At 35.8% G+C, this 21518-nt stretch overlaps 1 protein-coding gene across 2 annotated transcripts in view; it reads left to right on the top strand.

The window, feature by feature from the left end:
- The window catches only part of Tgi (Tondu-domain-containing Growth Inhibitor), a 149986-nt gene that overhangs the window by 68077 nt on the left and 60391 nt on the right, over positions 1 to 21518 (top strand). Inside the window, exons 1-2 of one of the 2 annotated variants that reach the window (XM_089107278.1) lie at positions 9402 to 9600; positions 19540 to 19669. In XM_089107278.1, the coding sequence (XP_088963404.1) occupies positions 9486 to 9600; positions 19540 to 19669 (245 nt within the window). In that variant the 5' untranslated portion in view covers positions 9402 to 9485. Of the gene's footprint in view, positions 1 to 9401; positions 9601 to 19539; positions 19670 to 21518 lie in introns of those variants that run through there. The other variant, XM_089107279.1, reaches the window with a different exon arrangement.

Raw genomic sequence — 21518 nt, 5'->3', positions numbered from 1 at the left:
CAAAATTTGAACTTAAGCTTAAAGAGCAAGGTATTGATTAGGGGGCGAACCCCTAATATACATATTAAAAATATATGAATATAGAAGTTCGTTACGTAAGTTATTTCGTAAGTTACGTATATTTATTACTAATAAAAACGTTCGTAAATAAAATTAAACAAGTTTCGAGAAAGCCATTTAACCAAATAAAAGTAAATTAATATGGAAATTTTGTTTTAATTATTCATCTACGGTGAGCCAAGATCAAAACCTGCATTTATTCAAAAACGTTCAAAATTAAATAAAAAAAACAAGTTTTCTAAACTGAAAGTAAGGAGCGACATTAAAACTTAAAACGAACAGAAATTATTCCGTATATGGAAGGGCTTTCCCCTCCTCAACGCCTCGCTCTTTACGCTAAAGTTTGACTCTGTCTCAAAACTTTATTTTTTAAAGCAATAAAAAACTTTAGCGTAAAGAGCGAGGCGTTGAGGAGGGGAAAGCCCCTTCCATATACGGAATAATTTCTGTTCGTTTTAAGTTTTAATGTCGCTCCTTACTTTCAGTTTAAAAAACTTGTTTTTTTTATTTAATCGTGTACTAGGGCCACCTTGGCTCAGGAAAGTACGGATGCAAGTTTCAAGCCTATCGGAAAATAGAGTTTGTTGGCCTTTTTGGAGCCCTGTTTTCTTGCGGAACAATATTTTTCATTCAGTTTGTAGCACACATTAAAGTTTTTTTTGGCACAAGGATATAATGATATAATTTCATGTCGATTGGAAAACATTTTTTCCCCATTTTTGGAACCCCTAATTTCTTCACTTCCTGAAAACTCGAGGTCCAATGGGTCCAGGGATCAGGGAACGATCCCAGAAAGTTTAGAGCTGATCGCAAAATAAAGGCTTTTGGCTAATATTTGGCTAATTTGGCTAATGTATCTTTTGCCGCCTGCAAAGTAATTATTTTCGTACCTTTTAGGTTAATTTTTTTTACTTCCGCATGAATTTTTGTTAATACATACACTAAATCTTAGAAAAAGACCGTTTTAACCAGCCAGCTAACCACTTTAACTTATCGACTGATTCACTTGGCGATGAATCCAAAGAAGTCAACGTGGGTTGTTGTTAAAGGTTTTACTTCCTCTCTCCCTTAACCTGCCCCACGAAACATGCGCAACATAGAGAAATAGAGAAATAGCCAAATGGGCGTCATTATTGGTATTATTGGGAAGTCTCAGAGAGAAAAAAAAATTATTCATGAAAATGAAAACAATTTAGTGAAAAGTTTTCTTCTCTTGACAGATTTTTTTTTTTCAAAACGCGTTTTTTTTTCACTTAATACAAGATTTTTACCATGGAGATTAGAATGGTAGCCCTATTATGCTCCCCAGAATTCCTGCTTCAGAATTGAAATCAATGAGTGCCATTTTTAGTGCCATATGGCACTTTATGGTGGAGCTACCAAAACAAACTTTTAAGAGGCTTATGAACCTATGGGGTAGAAGTAAAAAAGAATGAAAACTGCTGCCATCTATTTCGATGGATAACTCATCGATATCCAGCTTTGGAATTAAAATCTTTTGAATGTAAATATCTGGGTGTACACGAGTGAATCCAATAAAATTAGCTTTTAAATGAACATTAAATATTTCTGTTTAATATATATTATTCAACTTTTTAAATATTATTGAAGATTTATGGGTCTTGGTTACAAAAAAAAATAAATAACAGAATCAAATAAAAAGCGAACGCATCACTACCTTGCATCACTACCGCTACCCTTGCATACATTCGATTTGCCTTGTCTTCAAGAGAGAGTGGAGGGGGCTTCAATCCTTCGATGTAAGTTTATAGGCCAGACAAAATGGTTTGACTATATTAGAAATTGTACTCCCCTGCATTTTCGCAACCATGGGCAAAAATTTATTTTTTTGTGGTACATAATGGCAGGAAAAGACACTTTGATGTGGCGCGATCTCTTGTTTCTGAAAAGTACTCTATATATTATAATTCCTGTTCAAACGAGCCCTCTCCCAATATTCTAAGATCATTTTATATATGCAATCATCCCTCTGGAAAAATAAACTGAAAAAAGTAGATACATCAGTGCTACCTAAGCAGAAAAAGTGATTTTCCTTGTTGTTCAAGGTGTGGGACTGCAAGTCTAATGTAAAGAGTATCGAGCAATGGTGATTCCAGCGGTGTATTTTTCATTTAGATCCACTGTTCCTCTTGAGGGTTTTCAAGCCCTCTTTCAAAATCAGCGAAAGTTAGTTATCGCAGTAAACTGTTACCATTAAAATTAAACCTGTGTAATATTTACTATTCGTGAATTATCTCTAAATGAAAAACATTTTTCAGAATGTATTTTTAAGCTGTTGGTTGCTGTGGGCTTTGGTTCGCTCTTTACCAGGTTGTAGCTATTGATGAATTTTGTTTAAATATGTAAATTCACACCAGGTAAGGAAACCCCTCAGAAACTCCCCCTGGAAGAATTGAAAAGTGGTCTGAAAATATCGTTACCCTCTCTCCAAAGGGTTGGACGTTTGCTGCGCCGGCTAATGCCTATATAGATGACAGTTTTAATGCAGAATATTACGGATTCTATAGTAACTGTTTATTTAATCTCAGTTTTACGTATGGCAAGCAAGCTATTTTCTCTAAATTGCCCTTATTTGGCCTCTTTGGACCTAATTTTGCCCCCAGATTTTCATTTACCCTCTCCAACAGTTTCAAGAATTAACAAATTTAATGGTTATGTTTATGGTTATTACTCCATAATTAGTTATGCTGTACACGTCATTGTCCGTAGGCTACAATGTAAACTGCTCAACACTCAAATCAGCTTAATTCTAGTGTAGGGCGATATTTGATATCGATATTGATATATCGATATATCGGACAAAATATGGATATCGAATATCTAAACCGATATTTTTTAGGCGTCTCTAACCTCCTATATTCCCCGCGGAAAATCGACCACATAAAAATTCTGCAAATTTTCAGCATACATCTTCGAGATTATTTGCAGGTTTGAATTCCTTCATATATAATTGATTTGATTTATCCTTATCTTACATCTTACCCTGGCATTTTTTTCGCAAGAATTCGCTTCTGGCTTTTGAGTCAGATACGTGTGAATCCTTACCAACTGAGAATGAAAAGTTCACAACAAATGATGTTATAATGAAAAGTTCGGATTTTGAATGTTATCAAAGCTGCTAGCCGATCAGACAGGGTGAATTTTCTGAGGCTCATCTTATGAAAGTTGCCGCTGAGTGGAGGATCAAGGAAAAGGTCCTGCTGTAGTAACTGATAATGGAGCAAATGTAGTTCGGGCCTTAAAGGATGCTGCATCCAAAGTAGGTACAGGATGGATACATGTTATGTGTTACTCTAAATTTGATTACTCTAAATTTGATGTGGGGGGGGGGGGGTGCTATTTATGATACTGCTGAATTTTCGCCTCTCGCCCTAAAGGCTAGAAATATTTTCAGCTTTTTCAGACGTAGTGTTGTAGCTACCGGCAAGTTGCGTCAGGTTCAAATCTCTATTGACAATGTTTGTACCAAAAAACTAAAACCTGATGTGGCCACTAGATGGAATTCGCTTCTCACTATGTTGCGTAGTCTACAAGATATGAAAGAGTCGGTAATAAGCTCGCTTGCGCTACTCGGTAAAGTGGACCTCATACTCACTGATAGTGAGTGGGGTGTTATTTCGAACGTGATTGCGGTGCTTATACCCTATGAAGAGGCAGCTATTGAGCTCACTTCTAAAGGCTATCCCCCGTCTCGAAAGTCCTGCCTTTGTCTAAGATTTTGAGACGTAACTTGCTTCGACAGCAGCCGAATATATCATGGCTTCAAAAGGCTTTGCTGAATAAAATGCATTGTATGATTATAAGCTCTGGTCAAGCCAAACCCGTTGCAATTGCCACATATCTTGACCCGCGTTTCAATAAAATGTATATTTCACCTGGCGATCTTCTACAAGTTGAGAGCAAAATTGCAAACGAGATAGATTTGGCCTTGCTGTCTGCTGAATCTCGATCAGAAGATACAAGTACCATCGCAGTCCCTGCGATGCAGTCATATCAGAATCAAGCCAGTTTGTGGGGTTCACACGATGAAGTCCTTATAGTCAATGCAGGATTTGCTTCGACAGCAGCCGAATATATCATGGCTCTGCAAACTTTCAATGGGGAGCCAACAGCTTCAAGAGAAACTTGTCCACTCAAGTGTTGGAAGCCTCGTGCTATTGGGTCCCAAAAACACCAGTACGAAGTTGCAATGAAACTCATGTCTGTGCCCACTATCAGTGCCCCTTCTGAAAAAGTGTTTTCCAAGGCTGGCCAGATAATCACTGAACGGCGGAACCGAATTTCAGGGAAAAACATCGACAGGCTAATATTTTTGAATAGCCAGTAGTTTATTTTTCTCTTTTCCTGAGCCCGATTCATTCCAAATCTGGGTTTTTATTATATTAATTTATGTAATCAAAGTTTATTTTTACTGTTTGATTTTATATTATTTGAATTTTGGAAAAAAAAAGTTTAACAAAATACCCTTTATTTACCATTTGCGTTACTTAACTTCGGCAAATCCATGAGATAGCAAAAAATTGATCTGAAATATCGATATCGATATGTCGAATATCGAAAGTAAAAATATCGATATAACTATTGAGCAAAATATCGCCCATCACTGCTTAATTCTACCCTTCGTTGGATTTTTGCTAGTTCATTCTACTTTTGGCTATTTATTTAAAATAAAAATAGACACACTTGTAATTTCCGGTGTTTGAATTTACCGAAACGGGTAGTTTTGAGTATCTTTTTGTGTTTCTTTAATATTCTTAAATCATTTTTTTTTAGTCGGTCCCTTTCACTGTAGTTATTGTACTTGTACGTACAATACGTACCAGGGGAGGGACGAGGGGGGCACGTGCCCCCACCCTAACTTAGCCTAAAGTAATGTAATTTACTTAATTATCGCAAGTTTGTGTTAATTAAACTTGCTCCTAACGCAAGTTTATCGGATCAACCGATTTTGAGCCCCCCTCCCAAAAAAATAAAAAAATCCTGTATCCGCCCTTGACAGGGGAGATCTAAAATATTTGAAAAAAAGATTTTAGGGTCATTATTTTCAAAGTCTTCACGGGGGGTTCTTCTAGCAGCATTTTTTTTCTGTTAGAATTCAGGGGATGCGATCTCTTCTGCTACTGAAAAGGGCACTAGAACTTTCAATTCCTGTTCGAATTTGTTCTATCCCGATATTCGCTGACCACTTGACCGCTACGAACGGCCCAGGGAAAAAATGAACTGACATTAATTAGCATGCTCCCTCCCTCCTAAAAAAAAATCTTGTATTTCTTGCATGTGGGCCTGAAAGTGCTTGTAAGGGCTTAGTAGCCCATATATACATTTTTTAGTCACATCATTTTTTCATTTAAACTCACTGTTTTTTTTGGATTTGAATCAGTTTAAAGTAACGAAGTTTTGAGCCCCTCTAATAGAGATGAAATGTTCTTAGTTTCTAAAAGATGTTAGAGATTTCTATTTCAGATCATTGATCAGTGTTGCCATGCAACCGAATAATTTCTAACTTACCTGAAAGGGGAAGCAGTCGATATTATGTATTTTTGCTCCTATTCTGGAATCAATTTTCCCTTGTAAGAGAATCTATTTTACTCTACAATGAAGGGATACAAGAGAAGGAGATGCACGAGGGAAATTTGATTTGTTTATGTTATCCCTGGGGGGTTCAGAGTGGAAAGATTAGGCCCATTTTCCTTTTTGTGTTTCAGTAAGTATGATTGTATATTCTGCTAGCAATGTTTGAATCTATTTATTTTATGCCAGAATTATTTTCGTTTTTAGTTTATTACTTTAAAAGCCCATGAAACGAAATAATAAAAGATATGATACGGGAATCCAATTGAGAGAGGACCCCCCACTTGCGGATCCAGGGGGGGTGCCCCTCCAAATTTTTTTTGGGTGCCCTCATTTCCTTGTTTTTTCTGTTTTTCCCTTTTTTTTAAATAAATTTGTCAATTTGGTGAATTATTGGCACCTTTTTTTATGGCTCTCGGGCTTTTGAAATACACGATCTATCTATCTATCTATCTACCTTTGTCACACTGGGCATCCCTCAAGATTTTACTTATTGGTGCCCTTGTCCCCCCCAAAGATTTTGCTCTAAATCGATATCCAGCTTTGGAATTAAAATTTTTTGAATGTAAATAACTGGGTGTACACGAGTGAATCCAATAAAATTAGCTTTTAAATGAACATTAAATATTTCTGTTCAATATACATTATTCAAATTTGTAAATATTATTGAAGATTTATATGTCTCGGTTACAAAAAATAAATAAATAACAGAATCAAATAAAAAACGAACGCATCACTACCTTGCATCACTACCGCTACCCTTGCATAAATTCGATTTGCCTTGTCTTCAAGAGAGAGTGGATGGGGCTTCAATCCTTCGATGTAAGTTTATAGGCCAGACAAAATGGTTTGACTATATAAGAAATTGTACTCCCCTGCATTTTCGCAACCATGGGCAAAAATTTATGTTTTGTGGTAAATAATGGCAGGAAAAGACACTTTGATTTGGCGCGATCTCTTGTTACTGCTAAGGACTCTATATATTATAATCCCTGTTCAAACGAGCCCTCTCCCAATATTCTAAGATCATTTTATATATGCAATCATCCCTCTGGAAAAATAAACTGAAAAAGTAGATACATCAGTGCTACCTAAGCAGAAAAAGTGATTTTCCTTGTTGTTCAAGGCGTGGGACTGTAAGTCTAATGTAAAGAGTATTGAGCAATGGTGGTTCCAGCTGTGTATTTTTCATTTAGATCCACTGTTCCTCTTGAGGGTTTTCAATTCCTGTTCGAATTTGTTCTATCCCGATATTCGCTGACCACTTGACCGCTACGAACGGCCCAGGGAAAAAATGAACTGACATTAATTAGCATGCTCCCTCTCTCCTAAAAAAAAATCTTGAGATTTCTATCTCAGATCATTGATCAGTGTTGCCATGCAACCGAATAATTTCTAACTTACCTGAAAGGGGAGGCAGTCGATATTACGTATTTTTGCTCCTATTCTGGAATCAATTTTCCCCTTTTTTTAGAATAAATTTGTCAATTTGGTGAATTATTGGCACCTTTGTCACACTGGGCATCCCTCAAGATTTTACTTATTGGTGCCCTTCTCCCCCTTCCCCAAGATTTTGCTCTAAATCTGCCCCTCATAACCCGTATGGGCGCAGCTAGGGAATTTCCTATGGGGATTAGCCAACCAGCTACGAGGGATATTACCCTTTTATTATAGATTAACTCTAAACTCGCATTGGTGGATTTCTCTTGTAAAAAGGGAGGGAGTGTATGGGTTTTTAGGAAATACTGTCCACCCTTACACTCTAACTACGCCCATGGACTTGTCTTAAACCGAGCAGTTCACAGACTATGTATCAAAACTCGTTTTGGGAAAACTGGTTAAAGCCTGGTTTTTTGCAGCCCCCAAGATGATTTTAATTATCTTGGTCACACCACACAAACCGTTTTGTTTCAATGCCAATTATGCTGTTCTAAATTTTGCAGGGCTAGAGTGTATGATTTTTATTCGTCTCGACTGGAGACATCGGTGGTTCTGGCCTCTCTTGCACCCGGGGCAAAATCTTGATGAGCCTTCCCCCAAACTTTTTCTGCCGCCCTCTCCCTGTTTTCTTCTTTTTTCACTCTATTTTTTAGAATAAATTTGTCAATTTGGTGAATTATTGGCACCTTTGTCACATTGGGCATCCCTCAAGATTTTGCACATTGGCGCCCTTGTCATATGTGCCCTTGGGGCCTCCCCCAAGATTTTTTTTTCAATGAAAATTCTATAAAAGTATGTTTTCCAATGAAAACACCGTAAAAAGCATTTTCGAAATCGAGGAGGGGGAGTCGAGGAGGCAAAAAGTCGTGCCACTGCATCTGGGTCCAAAAGAACTGCAAGGGTGTGAAAGGTGTGAAAGAGACTGTAAGGGTGTGTAAGGGTGTGAAAGAGATTGAAATACTAGGTGAGGGAGAAGAGAGTATAAATCAGAACAGATTGGAAAAGGAGAAGAGCATGCACAATTATGTTAGCCTTTGGTGGCTTTGTGCTGCAATAAATTAAGTTGGTAGTAGTAGTAGTAATATTAAATATAACCATGAAGATCTCCCTAAAATTGGCAGGGACAAGCTCAGATTCTGGATGCACTCCAGAGATATAGAAATGTGTTTTTTAACTAGCTTATTCGTACATAGCTTGGATTTTATAAGGAGAGGATAGGAGGGGGTGGGTGTTTTTTTATGGGATAAGCCCTTAGAAGGCATGTCTTATATCCTGTTTCAAAGAAGTTTTCCTGGGGCTCGGCTCTTAGAAATAGGGTGTTTCTTGGCATAATTGTTTGGTTATGAACGCTTTTTTACTTTATTTAAATTTACTCAGAATTTTTGTTTGAATAACTACAGGGGGGGGGGATTTTTCACTTATGCGTTCGGTTAGTATCATCTTCGTTATACCGAAAGAAATAAAGCAATGAGGATGTCATAAGGAAATATTTAAAGTAAATGGGAACTTCCTGGGAGGATGTAAAGAGGGAGGCTTTGAATAGATTGGGATGGAGGAAGATCACGCGTAGCTGTGTTGGCCTCAGGTGGCTTGGTGCTGCAGTGAGTTATTAGTAGTAGTAATTTTGGCTAGTCAGATTTTTTCATATTGTTTTTCAGCTAATGGGAAAACTCTAGGTACAGTCTGATTGGCTGAAATTACTGTTTGCTAAATCTCGGTATTAGTGGAAATCTCCTTATGAATGTACCTTAGCCTGACTTAGAATGGAATTTCCAAACTTTTAAAAGAACCCTTTAATTGGACACAAATGAATAAAAATTTGAAAATGTTTCGTCAAAAGGTCAAAAGCGAAAGACAAAAAAGTTGTTTACGCCTACAGTGGAAAGCAATACAGCTGTTTTGGAAGTTTTGCATATTCAAGACACATGAAATTATCACTATTATTTTTCAATTCTCTTCGCTAACAATTCGTTAATTTTCTGAAGATTGCAATTTTGAATAAAGAAACCAATTTCGGATCATAAAAATTCATCCCTAATAAATTACACCAGACTAGGAATAAAAAATGTAGCGGCGAAAGGCATATTTTGGATATTAAAATGAAGGTCTAATTTAGGACTACCCCAAACCCTGTTTTTATTACTCCAGCTCGTGCTATTAGCTACCTGGGTTTTATTTCAAATTTGCCGCCCAAACCATCAGTTGAATTTTGGCGCCAAAAATACTGACCAATTGCAGATAAGATCCCTCCCACTTTGAGCTACAGGTGTTTTATGGAACTCAGTATCATCAGTGCTTTCATGTTGACAACATTGTACATTGGAAGGAATAATTGGGGATAATTTATTGTTTTTAAGTGTTGTGCTGAGAGTTATGTGAGATTTATTGGCTAAATGCTCAGAATTTTATGCCAAAATGTGGCAGATATAGCCATAATGGCTAAGAGTGGTGAAGGGCCATCCGTAACTAAACCTAATAAGACTTTTTGGCAGCCCTGGTCAGACGATGGTAAGGTTACTAGTCCTCTGGTAATAGGCTAAATCGTTTTGTATAAAGTGAAGTTCATTTATGAAACCAGAAGTTATGCAGTCGTAGAATCAATGCTTGGTGCCATCATTAGTGAATTTGGTAAATATTTACCAAATCATATTATTGACTTACGAATAAAGTGAATATACCACTCGATGTCTTTTTTTATGCTCTTTCCAAATATAATAATCATTTTTGTCTAATAAATTTTACCCCCACCCCTTTATATACCAATTCAGGGTATATATTTGCAAATTAGAGGGGGGCGGGTAAATTTTATTTCTAATGTAAATGAAAGGTAAGTTTAAACTTTCCCCCAGCCCCCTAATGTGCAAATATATACCCTGATTTGGTATATAGGGGTGGGGTAAAATTCATTTCTGACAAAAATGAGTATTATGTTTGGAAAGAGCATAAAAGAAGGCATCGAGTGGTATATTCAATTTATTCGTAAGTCAATAATATGATTGGGTAAATATTTACCAAAAAAAGGCATCGACTGGTATGTTTACTTTATTCTTAAGTCAATAATGTGAATTGCGAAAAATTTACTTATTTTTGTTCTAAATATAATAATTGTTGCCGTAGCATTTTTTATGTCAAAAATACAATCAGATTTTAATTCTTTGTGTCCTTCTAACATTTGGTTTCAATTGAACGTGTTACTTTCAATAGTGGCATAGTCAAGTTCAATATAGCCTGTTATTTCATACATTTCAGTCTACTGTTTAAATTCTAACCATGTTCATTAATAAAATCTTTGTCTTGAAAACTACATTATTTTCATTGAAAAGTGAACACATATTGATAATTTTAATGGTTTGTCGTAAAATACTTTTAACTGAATTTCCAGCAAAAACAGGTCTTTTTTTGAACCGTTTAAATTTTGACAATTTTTTTTTCCTGAAAATCAAATTTATTTTTAGTGCTGAGTAGCTGCAAAATGCTTTTATCTGTATTTTTTTTTGCATTTTTTTGTATTTGAGTTAGCTGACCCTTACAGCTGACAATTTCAATAAAAAAATGGATGTTTTTCGAACAGTTGGAATTACGACAAACATTTTTTGCTTGAAATCAAATTTATTTTTTACAGTGTTCTGGGTTGCTGAAAAATGCTTATATCTGTATTTTATTGCAGTTTTTATTATTGAAGTTAGCTGACCCTATCAGCTGTCAATTTCAGCATTTTTTTTGCAGCGGTTTTAATTCCAACCAAAACTTTGCTGGAAAACAGATTTAATTTTTACAGCGTACCTTGTTTTTTTTTGTTTTTTTTTTATTTTATTTTTTTTACTATTAAAGTTACCTGACCTTTCGTTTTAAACAGAAACCTGTTAAAGGAATAATGAACATGATAATGAAAATAATAAGAGAGGAAGTTCAAAATAGTAATTATAGTATACGTGACTTAGCTGAGTTACCGTTTGGATAATTATTTTTGCCAACATTTGGTAGATACAACTTCGTGATGGAAACTACCTGTACAACGTGGTTTCAAGATATCTTTCGTCTTTTTTGAATCGTCTTTTTTGAAAAAAATATCTTTTTTGGTGTTTTTTTTTAGTTTCTGGTATTTTTGGTGGTTTATGGTGTTTAAATATTTTGTTTTTGTTGGTTTCCGTCAGCCCTTGCTAATATAATTGAACCGATTATTGAGTTTTACTATGGTATTGGTTATATACACAGAGGCTCCAATTAGGGGGGGGGGGTAATATCTACCTGGATTTTGAAAATTTTATGTTTTGTTATTTTCAATGTAAAAATAAAAAACAGCAAAATTATTCCTCCAACACTTAAAAAAAACATATTTTTTTTGTATCTTCATTAAGAAAAATTGAAGAAATGTCAATCCCCCCTGCATTTTCGTGAATTGTCCCCGTGTAGAGTTTTGCCATGCTGCGAAATCAAATGGTCCACACAATTCTTGCTCTTGTCAATAAGTGGTATATTAGAGAATTCGGGGAAAGGGATTAGAACCTCCAAAATGAATTTCAATCCGTAATTTAGCAATTTTGTTTTGGATGGGTTAGTTTATACCAACTGTGGAGGGGGGGGGGTCCATTCCCAACGGCATGTTCAATCAGATATTCCCCCCCCCCCCTCTTATCCCATATTTGTGTATATTAACCAAGGCCGTATCAAGGGGGAGGAAGGGGTTTTAACCCCCTCCCTTCGAAATGTTGTCCGATTCTTAAAAACGTAGTAAAAATGAATATAAAGAAATTTTTGATGCGTTTTTTAAAGTTCTTTGGAGAACCCCCTCTCCCCGAAAAAAAATCCAGAATATGGCCCTGATATTGTCTCTTTTTTTAGTTTTGAAGAACCCACCCCTTGAAAAATTGCTGCATATATGCATGATTTTTACTGTCTACCCCTTGTCTGCACGTATGATACAGTCTATCAAAAAATTAATTAGTTTATTCCAAATTGTTCTAAGTATAATTTTTACTAGACACGGACACATGAGGAGCTTTCAGGCCCTTGAATTCTAGCTGTGGAGGTGGCTAAATGCCCCTTATAAGCAGCAAGAATTCTTTCGTAAAAAAGTTCCGCGAGAGATATATATTCATAGCCCTACCTGGACGCGGCCACGAAACTTTGGGGTGATATTTATACTCAATATTTATTCCAAGATTAAATAGGAATATTTTATTTGATGTTTGAGCCATTGAATGAATAAATTTTCAAATGGGACAAATCCATTTATTTAGACAGTAAAAAAAAAGGTACAAAAGTCCAGATATTTCGATCACATATATACAGCGACCGTCATCAGTAGTATTACTAAAATAATATATTTGAAACTGGCATATTTATGCACACACAAAAAAAAACTTTTCGGATCATTCACAAAATAATGAATTTCTGGATTATTCACTAGATTATTTTCAGAGTTCGTGACAAATTTCGTTCAAAGTCCTGATGCAAATTTCCTTCTTTAATCTTGCCCAAAAGTTAAACAAATTTCCCAATGAAGGTGACAAAGCCTTCCGTATCTTCTAATTGCAAACGAAATGTTGAGTTTCTAGTTGTTCACTGGGTTGGTCTCATTTCCCCATATATTCAACGTTTAAGGTGTTACGTCGAGAATAAACCATTGAAAGTGTAGACAGAATATTCTTTATCTTAAAAATTGAAATTTTACGGAACGTGGGGATTTCTCCTGAGAAGGGAATAATAAAAACATAATTTAATTTAATAATTTGAACAAGAGGTTCCCAGAAATTTGGATTATTTAGATTTTTTCTTGGGGGGGATCCCAATGTCCCTCCCTTCGTACGCTCCTTGTGGCACGAGTACTCTTAACTCGTGTTATCTAGGTCTATATGTACTCAAAATGAAGTAGCTGGTAAAAAAGTCCGTCGGCACTAAAAAAATACCGTCTTGAATCTATAGTAAGTCCACGACTTTTGCCAAGTTTTATTTTTTGAAGGTTCCATGCTTGATGTCGCCTGGATGGCTTATAAATCTCCCAGAGGAATTCTTTAACATAGCTCAAACGGATTCCTATCAACCAGATTTCTTGCACTGTTGTTTCACTGTAAAAAAATTTTTATATACGATAACTTGTATTCATAAGTATACTTAAATACAAGTACATACGGAGGAATTTTGGTTAGGGGGGGGGGAGAAAAAATTATTTGGTAATTGTAAAAAGAAGTGCCCAAAAATTTAGGATTTCAGAAGGGGGCCTGGACCCAAAGGCTCCCTTCTGCATATGTCCCTGCTAACATACATTCGGGTAATGCATAGATATCAAGTAATCGGGTAATGCAGCGTGAGTAATGAAACGTTCCTTTCTAAGCCGCAGAGAAATTTCTATTCCAAGGAAATTGAATTTTGATTGGCCCGAGGTGCTTTTAATAGAAAAACAAGGAGAGGAGTATGACAATCTTGATTTTCATGTAAGTATAATTGTTATTTCATTTTCGATCATACCGAGTACGGGAATAGGGAAAGGGATTGCCTGTAATGTCTGGCTGGGCATTCATCCCATGAAAATTTTGTGGAAACCCCCTAAAATTGAAAGATTATATTTTAACCTTCAATATTTTTATAAACTATCATACCCCCCTCCCCTCTACCAGAATAATAGAATAATTAGAATCTTCTAAAGTGTTGGCTATGTCTAATTATGTTTACAATGAAGTCTATTTGTGGAAAGCCTTTCAGAGGAAAACTCGCCTCCAGTAATAGTCATTGAATACTGCTAAATGGTTTGCGTGTAACCCAAGCGCCGTTCATTTCAACCATCATCGAACCCCCTCAACCCCCATTCAGCGTAGGTTATACGGGCGGAGTTAAGGGGAGCCGAGTTGATCGTGGGTGTGAGTTAGATGGAAACCTTGTTAAATTGATATTTTTAAATTACGAATATGTCTGTTCTTCTACTATAAATTCATCTGTGGCTTTCACTATTTTATCGCTGGTTATTTGGCTTGGAACGGGAGTCAGGGGCGTGACTCTGTACGCTCAGCCAGAGTCGACCCAGCTATAAATGGGTACCATGAGAAATATGGGTAAGGTAAACAGGAAGGGTGTGCGAAAGCACAGGACGACTTACCCCCAACCCCCATTGCTCCTCCTGGCTGAAGGGCCATGAAACAGATATCAGCACTGCCGGCAGAGACCGTAAAGTGTAATGCCGTATTCTATACCTTTTTTTACATTTACATTGGTTAATGTAAGAGCCATAATATCAGGGTGTAAAGTATGTTTTTTTGCCATCATGAGAAAACTCGCCCCTTTACCTATATTTAATCCTCCACGAAAATGCACCTTTATTCTTAGATTATCGAGAAAAAAATATTTTCTACTTTTTAGTAGGCTACATTTTGAAAACGAGTTTAAAAGCAGAAATAGAAGTTTGGAGTAACATTTCCATCTAATTTTCCATTGAAAATTCCATCACTTATTAGGCTACCCCATTTCCCCATTTTTTCAATTATGTATTATATTATTATAATGCCACAAATGGTATTTTTACCCTTCTGACCTCACCAAGAGTGGAAATGTGCTGCTAAGTGATGGAATTTTTCAATTCTGATGTCATTTTCGATCTCCCCGAACTTGAATTAATAGGAAACGACCCTTCAATCCAGAAAATATTGCAGGAATTTTTCGAGATTCCCTCCTTCTTTTCCCTAAAAAAGGATTTTTCTGAACGGCTGATTTTTGTCGATCTTGGATATGTTATTAAGCGAATTTTTCAGAACATTTTGGTGCCAAAAACATTCCTGTTGCTCAAATGCCGGATCAAAACCGTATTTTTACTTGACTATTGTACTACACAAACGTTTTGTGTAGTACATCGATATTGCAAGAACTCTGTCTGAAAAGCCTAATACGATAGCCTACATCTTGCTCCCAAGTATTATTCTTTATTATGTTACTATGGCGGTTATTTTTTGCGGGCTGCGGATACAAAACTGCTGCTCCAAGCTTCTCATTGTTTCTAATTTCAAAAAAAAAAAAAAATCGGCTTTAAATCTTCCCTCTGACTGTTCCGCCCTTGTTCAACAGAGCTTATTGCAAAAATTTATTGATTAAATTTTAATTATTGCTCTATTAAACGCAAGGCCGTATCCAGGGTTAGGGGTTTTGACCCCCCCCACCCGGAATGTTTGTCTGACTCATAAAAATGAATATAAACAAATTTTTGATGCGTCGTTTAAAGTTTTTTGCCCCCCCCCTAAAAAACCTGGGTACGGCCCTGATTGAACGCGGTTTGAACATCAAAATGAATTTCTTGAAAAAAAATATATTGCAAACTTATATACCCTTTGAAATTAACCAAAAAAATGCTGTTACTGATAGCTAAATATACCAAGAATTTTCTATCTGAAAAAGGAGCAAGTTGCTGCTTATTAAGCTTGAAGCACAATAAGCAACTAATTATTTGTAAAGTAAGTTCAATAAGTGATTTTGAACGCAGCTCAGTTGCCTACTCAACGCCAAAAATCACAAAAAATTATTTGCGAATAAGCTTATTGAAAGCAGTGTTGAATCTATCCATCTCGCCAAATTGTGCAAGAGAGGCGTTCTTTGGCCCTGTTGTCGTGCGTAATTATGGTTTTATCAACAAGTGTGACTACAATTGGTCCTGGACATTAATTTTAAACTGTAAAGAATAAGGAGAAATGTTCTGTCTATTATAAACTCTACTTTTTGCCTCTAAGGGAGTGTCCTGATCTATAGCCAGTGGTGTCAATTCACAGAAACGCATTTTTAAAAATCTAAGGGGGGTATTTTACTGTTTTCAATTTTTTCAATGAAAATACTAGAAAAGTATTTTTCAATGAGAATTCCGAATTTTTATTTTTCAGAATCTAGGTGGGGATAATGCCCCCTGCCTCCTTCGCCTAGTTGAAGCCACTGTGTATAGTTTTATCTCCTGGGTACACCAAACAACACCAGTGCGTAACCCATTGCCAAAAACAAAAAAAAAGTAAAAGAGAGACAGATTCCTCTGGACAGTTCTAAGGGAAAGGAATTCTAAAAACTTCTAAGACCACTCCTGGCATCCAATCAAGCCTTGGAATGTAATCTTGGAAAATTAGATTCTTTTTCCGCTTGGAATTCCTGGATATTACCTTTTGAACTTTGTTTGAAAACAAAAACCGTTTTATTTTGTCACCTTTTAAATGTTTTGAAAAATTCTTCAGATTTTATGGGTAGGAAAGATTTAGAAAACAGTTTCGATAAAATGAAAATATTTGGATATACAAATAACCGGTAAAATTGTTGATTAAGACAATGAAAATATATTTTAAAACATGTCCGAATAAGCCTTTATGAAAAGGAAAGCAGAAATAAACAGCTAAGCAGCTATCTTCTGCTTCGTCTTTCTTCTAATTTTATTTTCTTGTTTTTGTTCTATTTTCTTCTATTTTCTATCCTCCATTTTTTTGTTGTTGATAAAGGCTTCTGGACTTGAAGCACATATACTTCGGTATTTTTTAGTACGTTGTCACTCACTTGACACGTTGACTGCCATGGCAATTTTCAGAAATTTGTCCAAAAATGATGATTTGACTTAATTATATTTTATTATTAAAAATTCTTATTCTAGTGAATAGTTATTATGAAAAACCACAATAGTTTTTTTTCTTTTTTTAAATATAAAGGTCTTACGAGTTAGGTCACGCACGCAGACATGCTTCAAAGAAGATTTCGTCATCGCCTTAATAGGACAAGAAAGTAAAACATCTTCAAAGAAAATCAGGTTGCAAAAGCTCCATTATTTAGAAAGTCTAACACCTACAGAAAAAAAAACAGCGTCCAACAAAGCCATGTCGCGTATACACACAAGCAAAAAAGAAAACGTCGAGAAACACGTTATTTTTGTCCGATTTGTTTAGATAAGCTAGCCCTTTGTGTGGAAGATTGTTTCAAGAAGTTCCACAAGCAATAAAAAATAATTTTTTATCTTGAATTTTCAACTATTTGTCATTAAACTTTTATTATAAATTTTTTGTACATACAAGCCAGCATTGATTTTTTGTTCGTTTCCCTGAAGCCATCTATTGATATTAACACTGATATATTCCGAGCATAACCGTAGCTGCACAAAGATGGCTAGAAAAAACAACTACGAGATACCCCGTAGTTTGCGTCCTAGAACAGAACGCAATCTACGCGTTATCTCGTAGTTGGCTTTCTAGAACAGAACGCAATCTACGAGTTATCTCATAGTTGGCGTCCTAGAACAGAACGCAATCTACGAGTTATCTCGTAGTTGGTGTCCTAGAACAGAACACAATCTACGAGTTATCCCGTAGTTGGCAGTCGACGTGTTAATTATAAGATTTACCCGTAATTTTTATAATTAATTATTTTTATTTGGTGGCCTGTCCATTTGCTATAATTTTAACGTCAGAATTGCACATTTTGTCGGTATATGGTTAGAATAGGAAAAATGTGTAATGATCTTGTTCGGATGGCCTGCTGGGAGGGGTCGGTACCATCTAAGTAAATGCGACTCTTAACAATCCTAAAATAATCCCATAGCTTCGCTTGAAGGGATGCCAATTGGGAAAGGCGGCTGAGATGGCAACCGCCCCTCATGCTAGATTTTGAAAAATTTCTTTCGTTAACCCCCCCCCCCCCTTGTGCTTACATGTTGTCCCGACCACCATTAGGAAGTGAAGTTGGGTTAATCATAATAAACTATACCTAAATATGATGAAAATATGATATTTTAGTAACAAAATTATGGAAACTACAACAGAGAATTATGAAAAGCAAACCACCCAGAACGCATTATATTAAAGACCTAACATAACCAACTCTGTATATTAAATATTTAATTAAAATGTACCTGCATAGTAGTTTATCTCTCTCAGGCAAAGGTGATTATCTGATAGTGCTCACAGGAAAACCGATTTTTTTAAACAGATCAAATTTCTTGAGTGTGGTTAGGATAAAACGTAAGTAACAAGCCCCCTCCCCCTAGATTTTGAAAAATACCTTGTTTTTATCTTCATAAAAAAGAAGAATCTTTCCCCCTACATTTTCGTGAATAGGCTTCCCTTTTCCTTTATATAAACATATAAAGAAAAGTCCCTAAAATAGAAAAACCTAGATAAGGTATAAGAATTTCGTACTGCATATCAAAAAGCAATTCAGCGGAAGTTTGCTATTAATTTTGGGCCCTGGGATGTTACCACTCAAAAACCTGTTCTGGTTTCAAGCGGTACCTGGCTAATTGCGGGTTTGCTATTTAAGGGTTTTTCCACTAGGTTATTGGGGATAACAGGGTAAATAACTATTGCAAACATTGTCATAAAAAGTGTATACTTTCCTACAAGCAAGAATTCCAGAAAAAATTGGCGTGGGTGGGTAGAATCCAAAATTTGGTTCTGGGTTCAACTTGATTTTTTACAATTTCGATTTGCTTTTTCGTAGCACGAGGACCCGTGTCTGTTTTCAGCCTACCATAAGCCCATTTGTGGATACGCCCCTGATCATGTGTGTGCAAAACCTTAAAATTAAGGGAAATGACTCCGAAGTTAGTTAATTTTGATATGTTGTTTATGCATTTCAATATAAAAATTAATTTACATTACCCACGTACGTGGGAGGGAGCCTTGTGGATCGGTAAGCTTTCTGTTTCCTGGAAAATGTAGCCTTTTCCCTTTTAACTCCCACCCCCCAAACAGTGGTGGATTCAGAGGGGGCGCGTGCCACCTAGCATAGTATAAAGTAGTGTAATTTACTTAATTAACTCATGTTTTCGTTAATTAAACTTGCTCCTAACGCAAGTTTATCGGATCAACCTATTTTGCCCCCCCCCCTAAAAAAAATCCTGGAACCGCCCCTGCCCCCCAAATATGGGGCTTCTGTGTACCTATGTTGACGAGTCATGAGGTAGTAACGAAGTATTTTGATTATTAAGTCGTAGGCTATGATAGAAGCAAAGCCATATCTAGGGTATTAGGGGGTCGACCCCCCCTCCCCCCTAAAAAAATGTCCGACTCGTAAAAACTGTAAAGAAACGAATATATAAACACATTTTTGACGTGTTTAAAAAAAATTGAACCCTCGCCCCCTAAAATTAATACAACCCCCAATCTTTGGCACGGCCTACGAGTAAGAATAATATTAAGGGAAATTATTTTTCCTTGATGTAGGGCTAGGAGCTCTTCTAAATCCTCGCCACTGTACTCCCTAACTGTAGGCTACACCAAACAAATTAAATACCGGTAAAAGAAAATCGAAGGAGGTTTACTTGTTACCCATAAATTTTAATTCATGCAGTATGTTACAAAAAAAGTATCTAATAGTGGCTTCTATTATTATTACCCACCTTCTATAGTCCACCCTTCTATCATGAGACTTCTGAGACCCCCCCCCCCCTCAAGGAAAACTGAAATGATGTCTCTATAGCTTATTTATATACTTATGGTTTTATTGCAGACGAAGTCAAGGGCAGAGGATCTCAAAATGCAGAAAGACATGAAATAGGGATAAGACCTAGAAAAGAAAAGCGAAAAGCTGATTGGGAAGAAGAGCCCCCTGTCGGAAGGAAACAACCCTTCTTTGAACCGTAAGTAATTACATTTGTAGTGAATTCTGGTACTTGTATGATATAGCTCCTACTTAATATTCTTCTAATATGTTACTCTGACGCTCAATCCTAATGAAACATACCAAAGTAAGATAGAAATATGATACTTTAGAAACAAATTTGGGCTATACATTTGCACATTAGGGGAAGGGGGTAAAGTATATTGGGTCTGCATGCCTAATGTGTTTGGTACAATTATTCTACATATTATGTAGTAAGAATTGTTTTCTAACTTCACACTGTCCAAATACTTTACCCTCCCCCCCCCCCTAATGTCTAAATACATAGCCTAAGTTACATGTTTTTTATCCACTCTGTCACTTCTCTTCGCTTGTCTCACGCTAAGCTGAAAGAAACTAACGAAAAAAAACGCTTCTATAATGCGTCAATGAATGAACGACTTGAGCGGTAGCGGGTTTATCATACAAGCACCTGAATTCTTATCGTGGACGCCAATTTCGTCGTCATAACTCAAAAGACGTTATGTTGCGAAAAATAAATTTTATATGAGGGCAAAAATACTGCTCTCCTATGTTTTTTTTATCCTAATTCTTTCCTAACCATAAAATCTGAATATTTTGTCAAAACAATGTCGTTTTTTTTAAAGGATTGTATTTAATTTCGTCTGTCGGGTCACATTTGTAATCAATTTTACCCAGTTCCCGTTTCACAATTGAGCCGTAATGTCTTTTATTATGTCGATTTCAAGGTATAAGCGGCTTTCACACCACGTACGAAATTTTATGTTAATTGGGTGGGTTACGTTAAAAGAAGTATAGCCTTTCCCACTTACGCAAGTTTTTTTGCTTTAAGCTGACTTAAAATACATAAAAACCGTAATTACTATCGTCTAAAGTCGTCACAATCATCGTAAACTATTTAAAAATTGAAAATTTAGCGTGGAGATGGAGATTCAAGTGGAATGGTTTTCATGATAAATTTTATTAACTTCGTTTCAAGTTTTTTAGTTGCTCATCCAAAAAATAAATTTTAATTTAAATTTTAATTGAAATTAAAATTCTGAATGGATATGGAGATTCAAGTGGAGTGATTTTCAAGGTAATAAGATTTGATATACACAGGCCTGGTGGATACAACGGCATACTTTTTGTTATCAATGAGTCATCTTTGTAGCTTTCAAATGAATTAATAATAAACCTTTTATTTACTTTTTCTTAAATACAAAAAATACTGATTGTGAAAGTTTCAAGGAATTCGTGAAAAAATTTGAGATATTTCATAAACTTGTCTTGATGGTATACAAATATCTTTTTGTTGGTTTAAGATTATTTGGAACCAAAAGAATATATTTTATTCAATATGAGTTGACTGATAAGTTGTAAATTAAATTTATATTTCTCAATAATAATGTATCATTTGTTTGCATTTAAAGATAGGAAAGATCGGATATATAGCAAAAAATTGCAATTGTTTTATTTTTCACAGAAATTGCCTCATAAATTAAGATTATAATTTGATCAAATTTTCAGAGACGAATAATTAGAATATTCAAGAAAATGGGTCTAAGACCAGTGAAATTTGCAAAGGAAAAATGGTACTTGTATGATATACTCCCTACCTAATGTTCTTCTAATATGTTTCTCTAAGGCTCAATCCTAATGAAATATACCAAAGTAAGAGACAAATATAATACTTTACAAACAAGTTTAGCCTATATATTTGCAAGCTAGGGGGGGGGGGGGGTAAAGTGTAGCCGGTCTGCATGCCTAATGTGTTAGGTACAATTACTCTGCATATTATGTAGTTAGAATTGTTTTCTAATTTCACACTGTCCAGATACTTCCCCCGCCCCTAATGTGCAAATATA

This window comes from Artemia sp. Qi Xiang Cuo, chromosome 21 (genome assembly GCF_049724085.1).
Source record: "Artemia sp. Qi Xiang Cuo chromosome 21, ASM4972408v1, whole genome shotgun sequence".
In the NCBI taxonomy this organism is placed as follows: Eukaryota; Metazoa; Arthropoda; class Branchiopoda; order Anostraca; family Artemiidae; genus Artemia; species Artemia sp. Qi Xiang Cuo.
The sequence above is the reverse complement of the archived record's forward strand: the minus strand, read 5'-3'. Positions and strand labels throughout refer to the sequence as shown.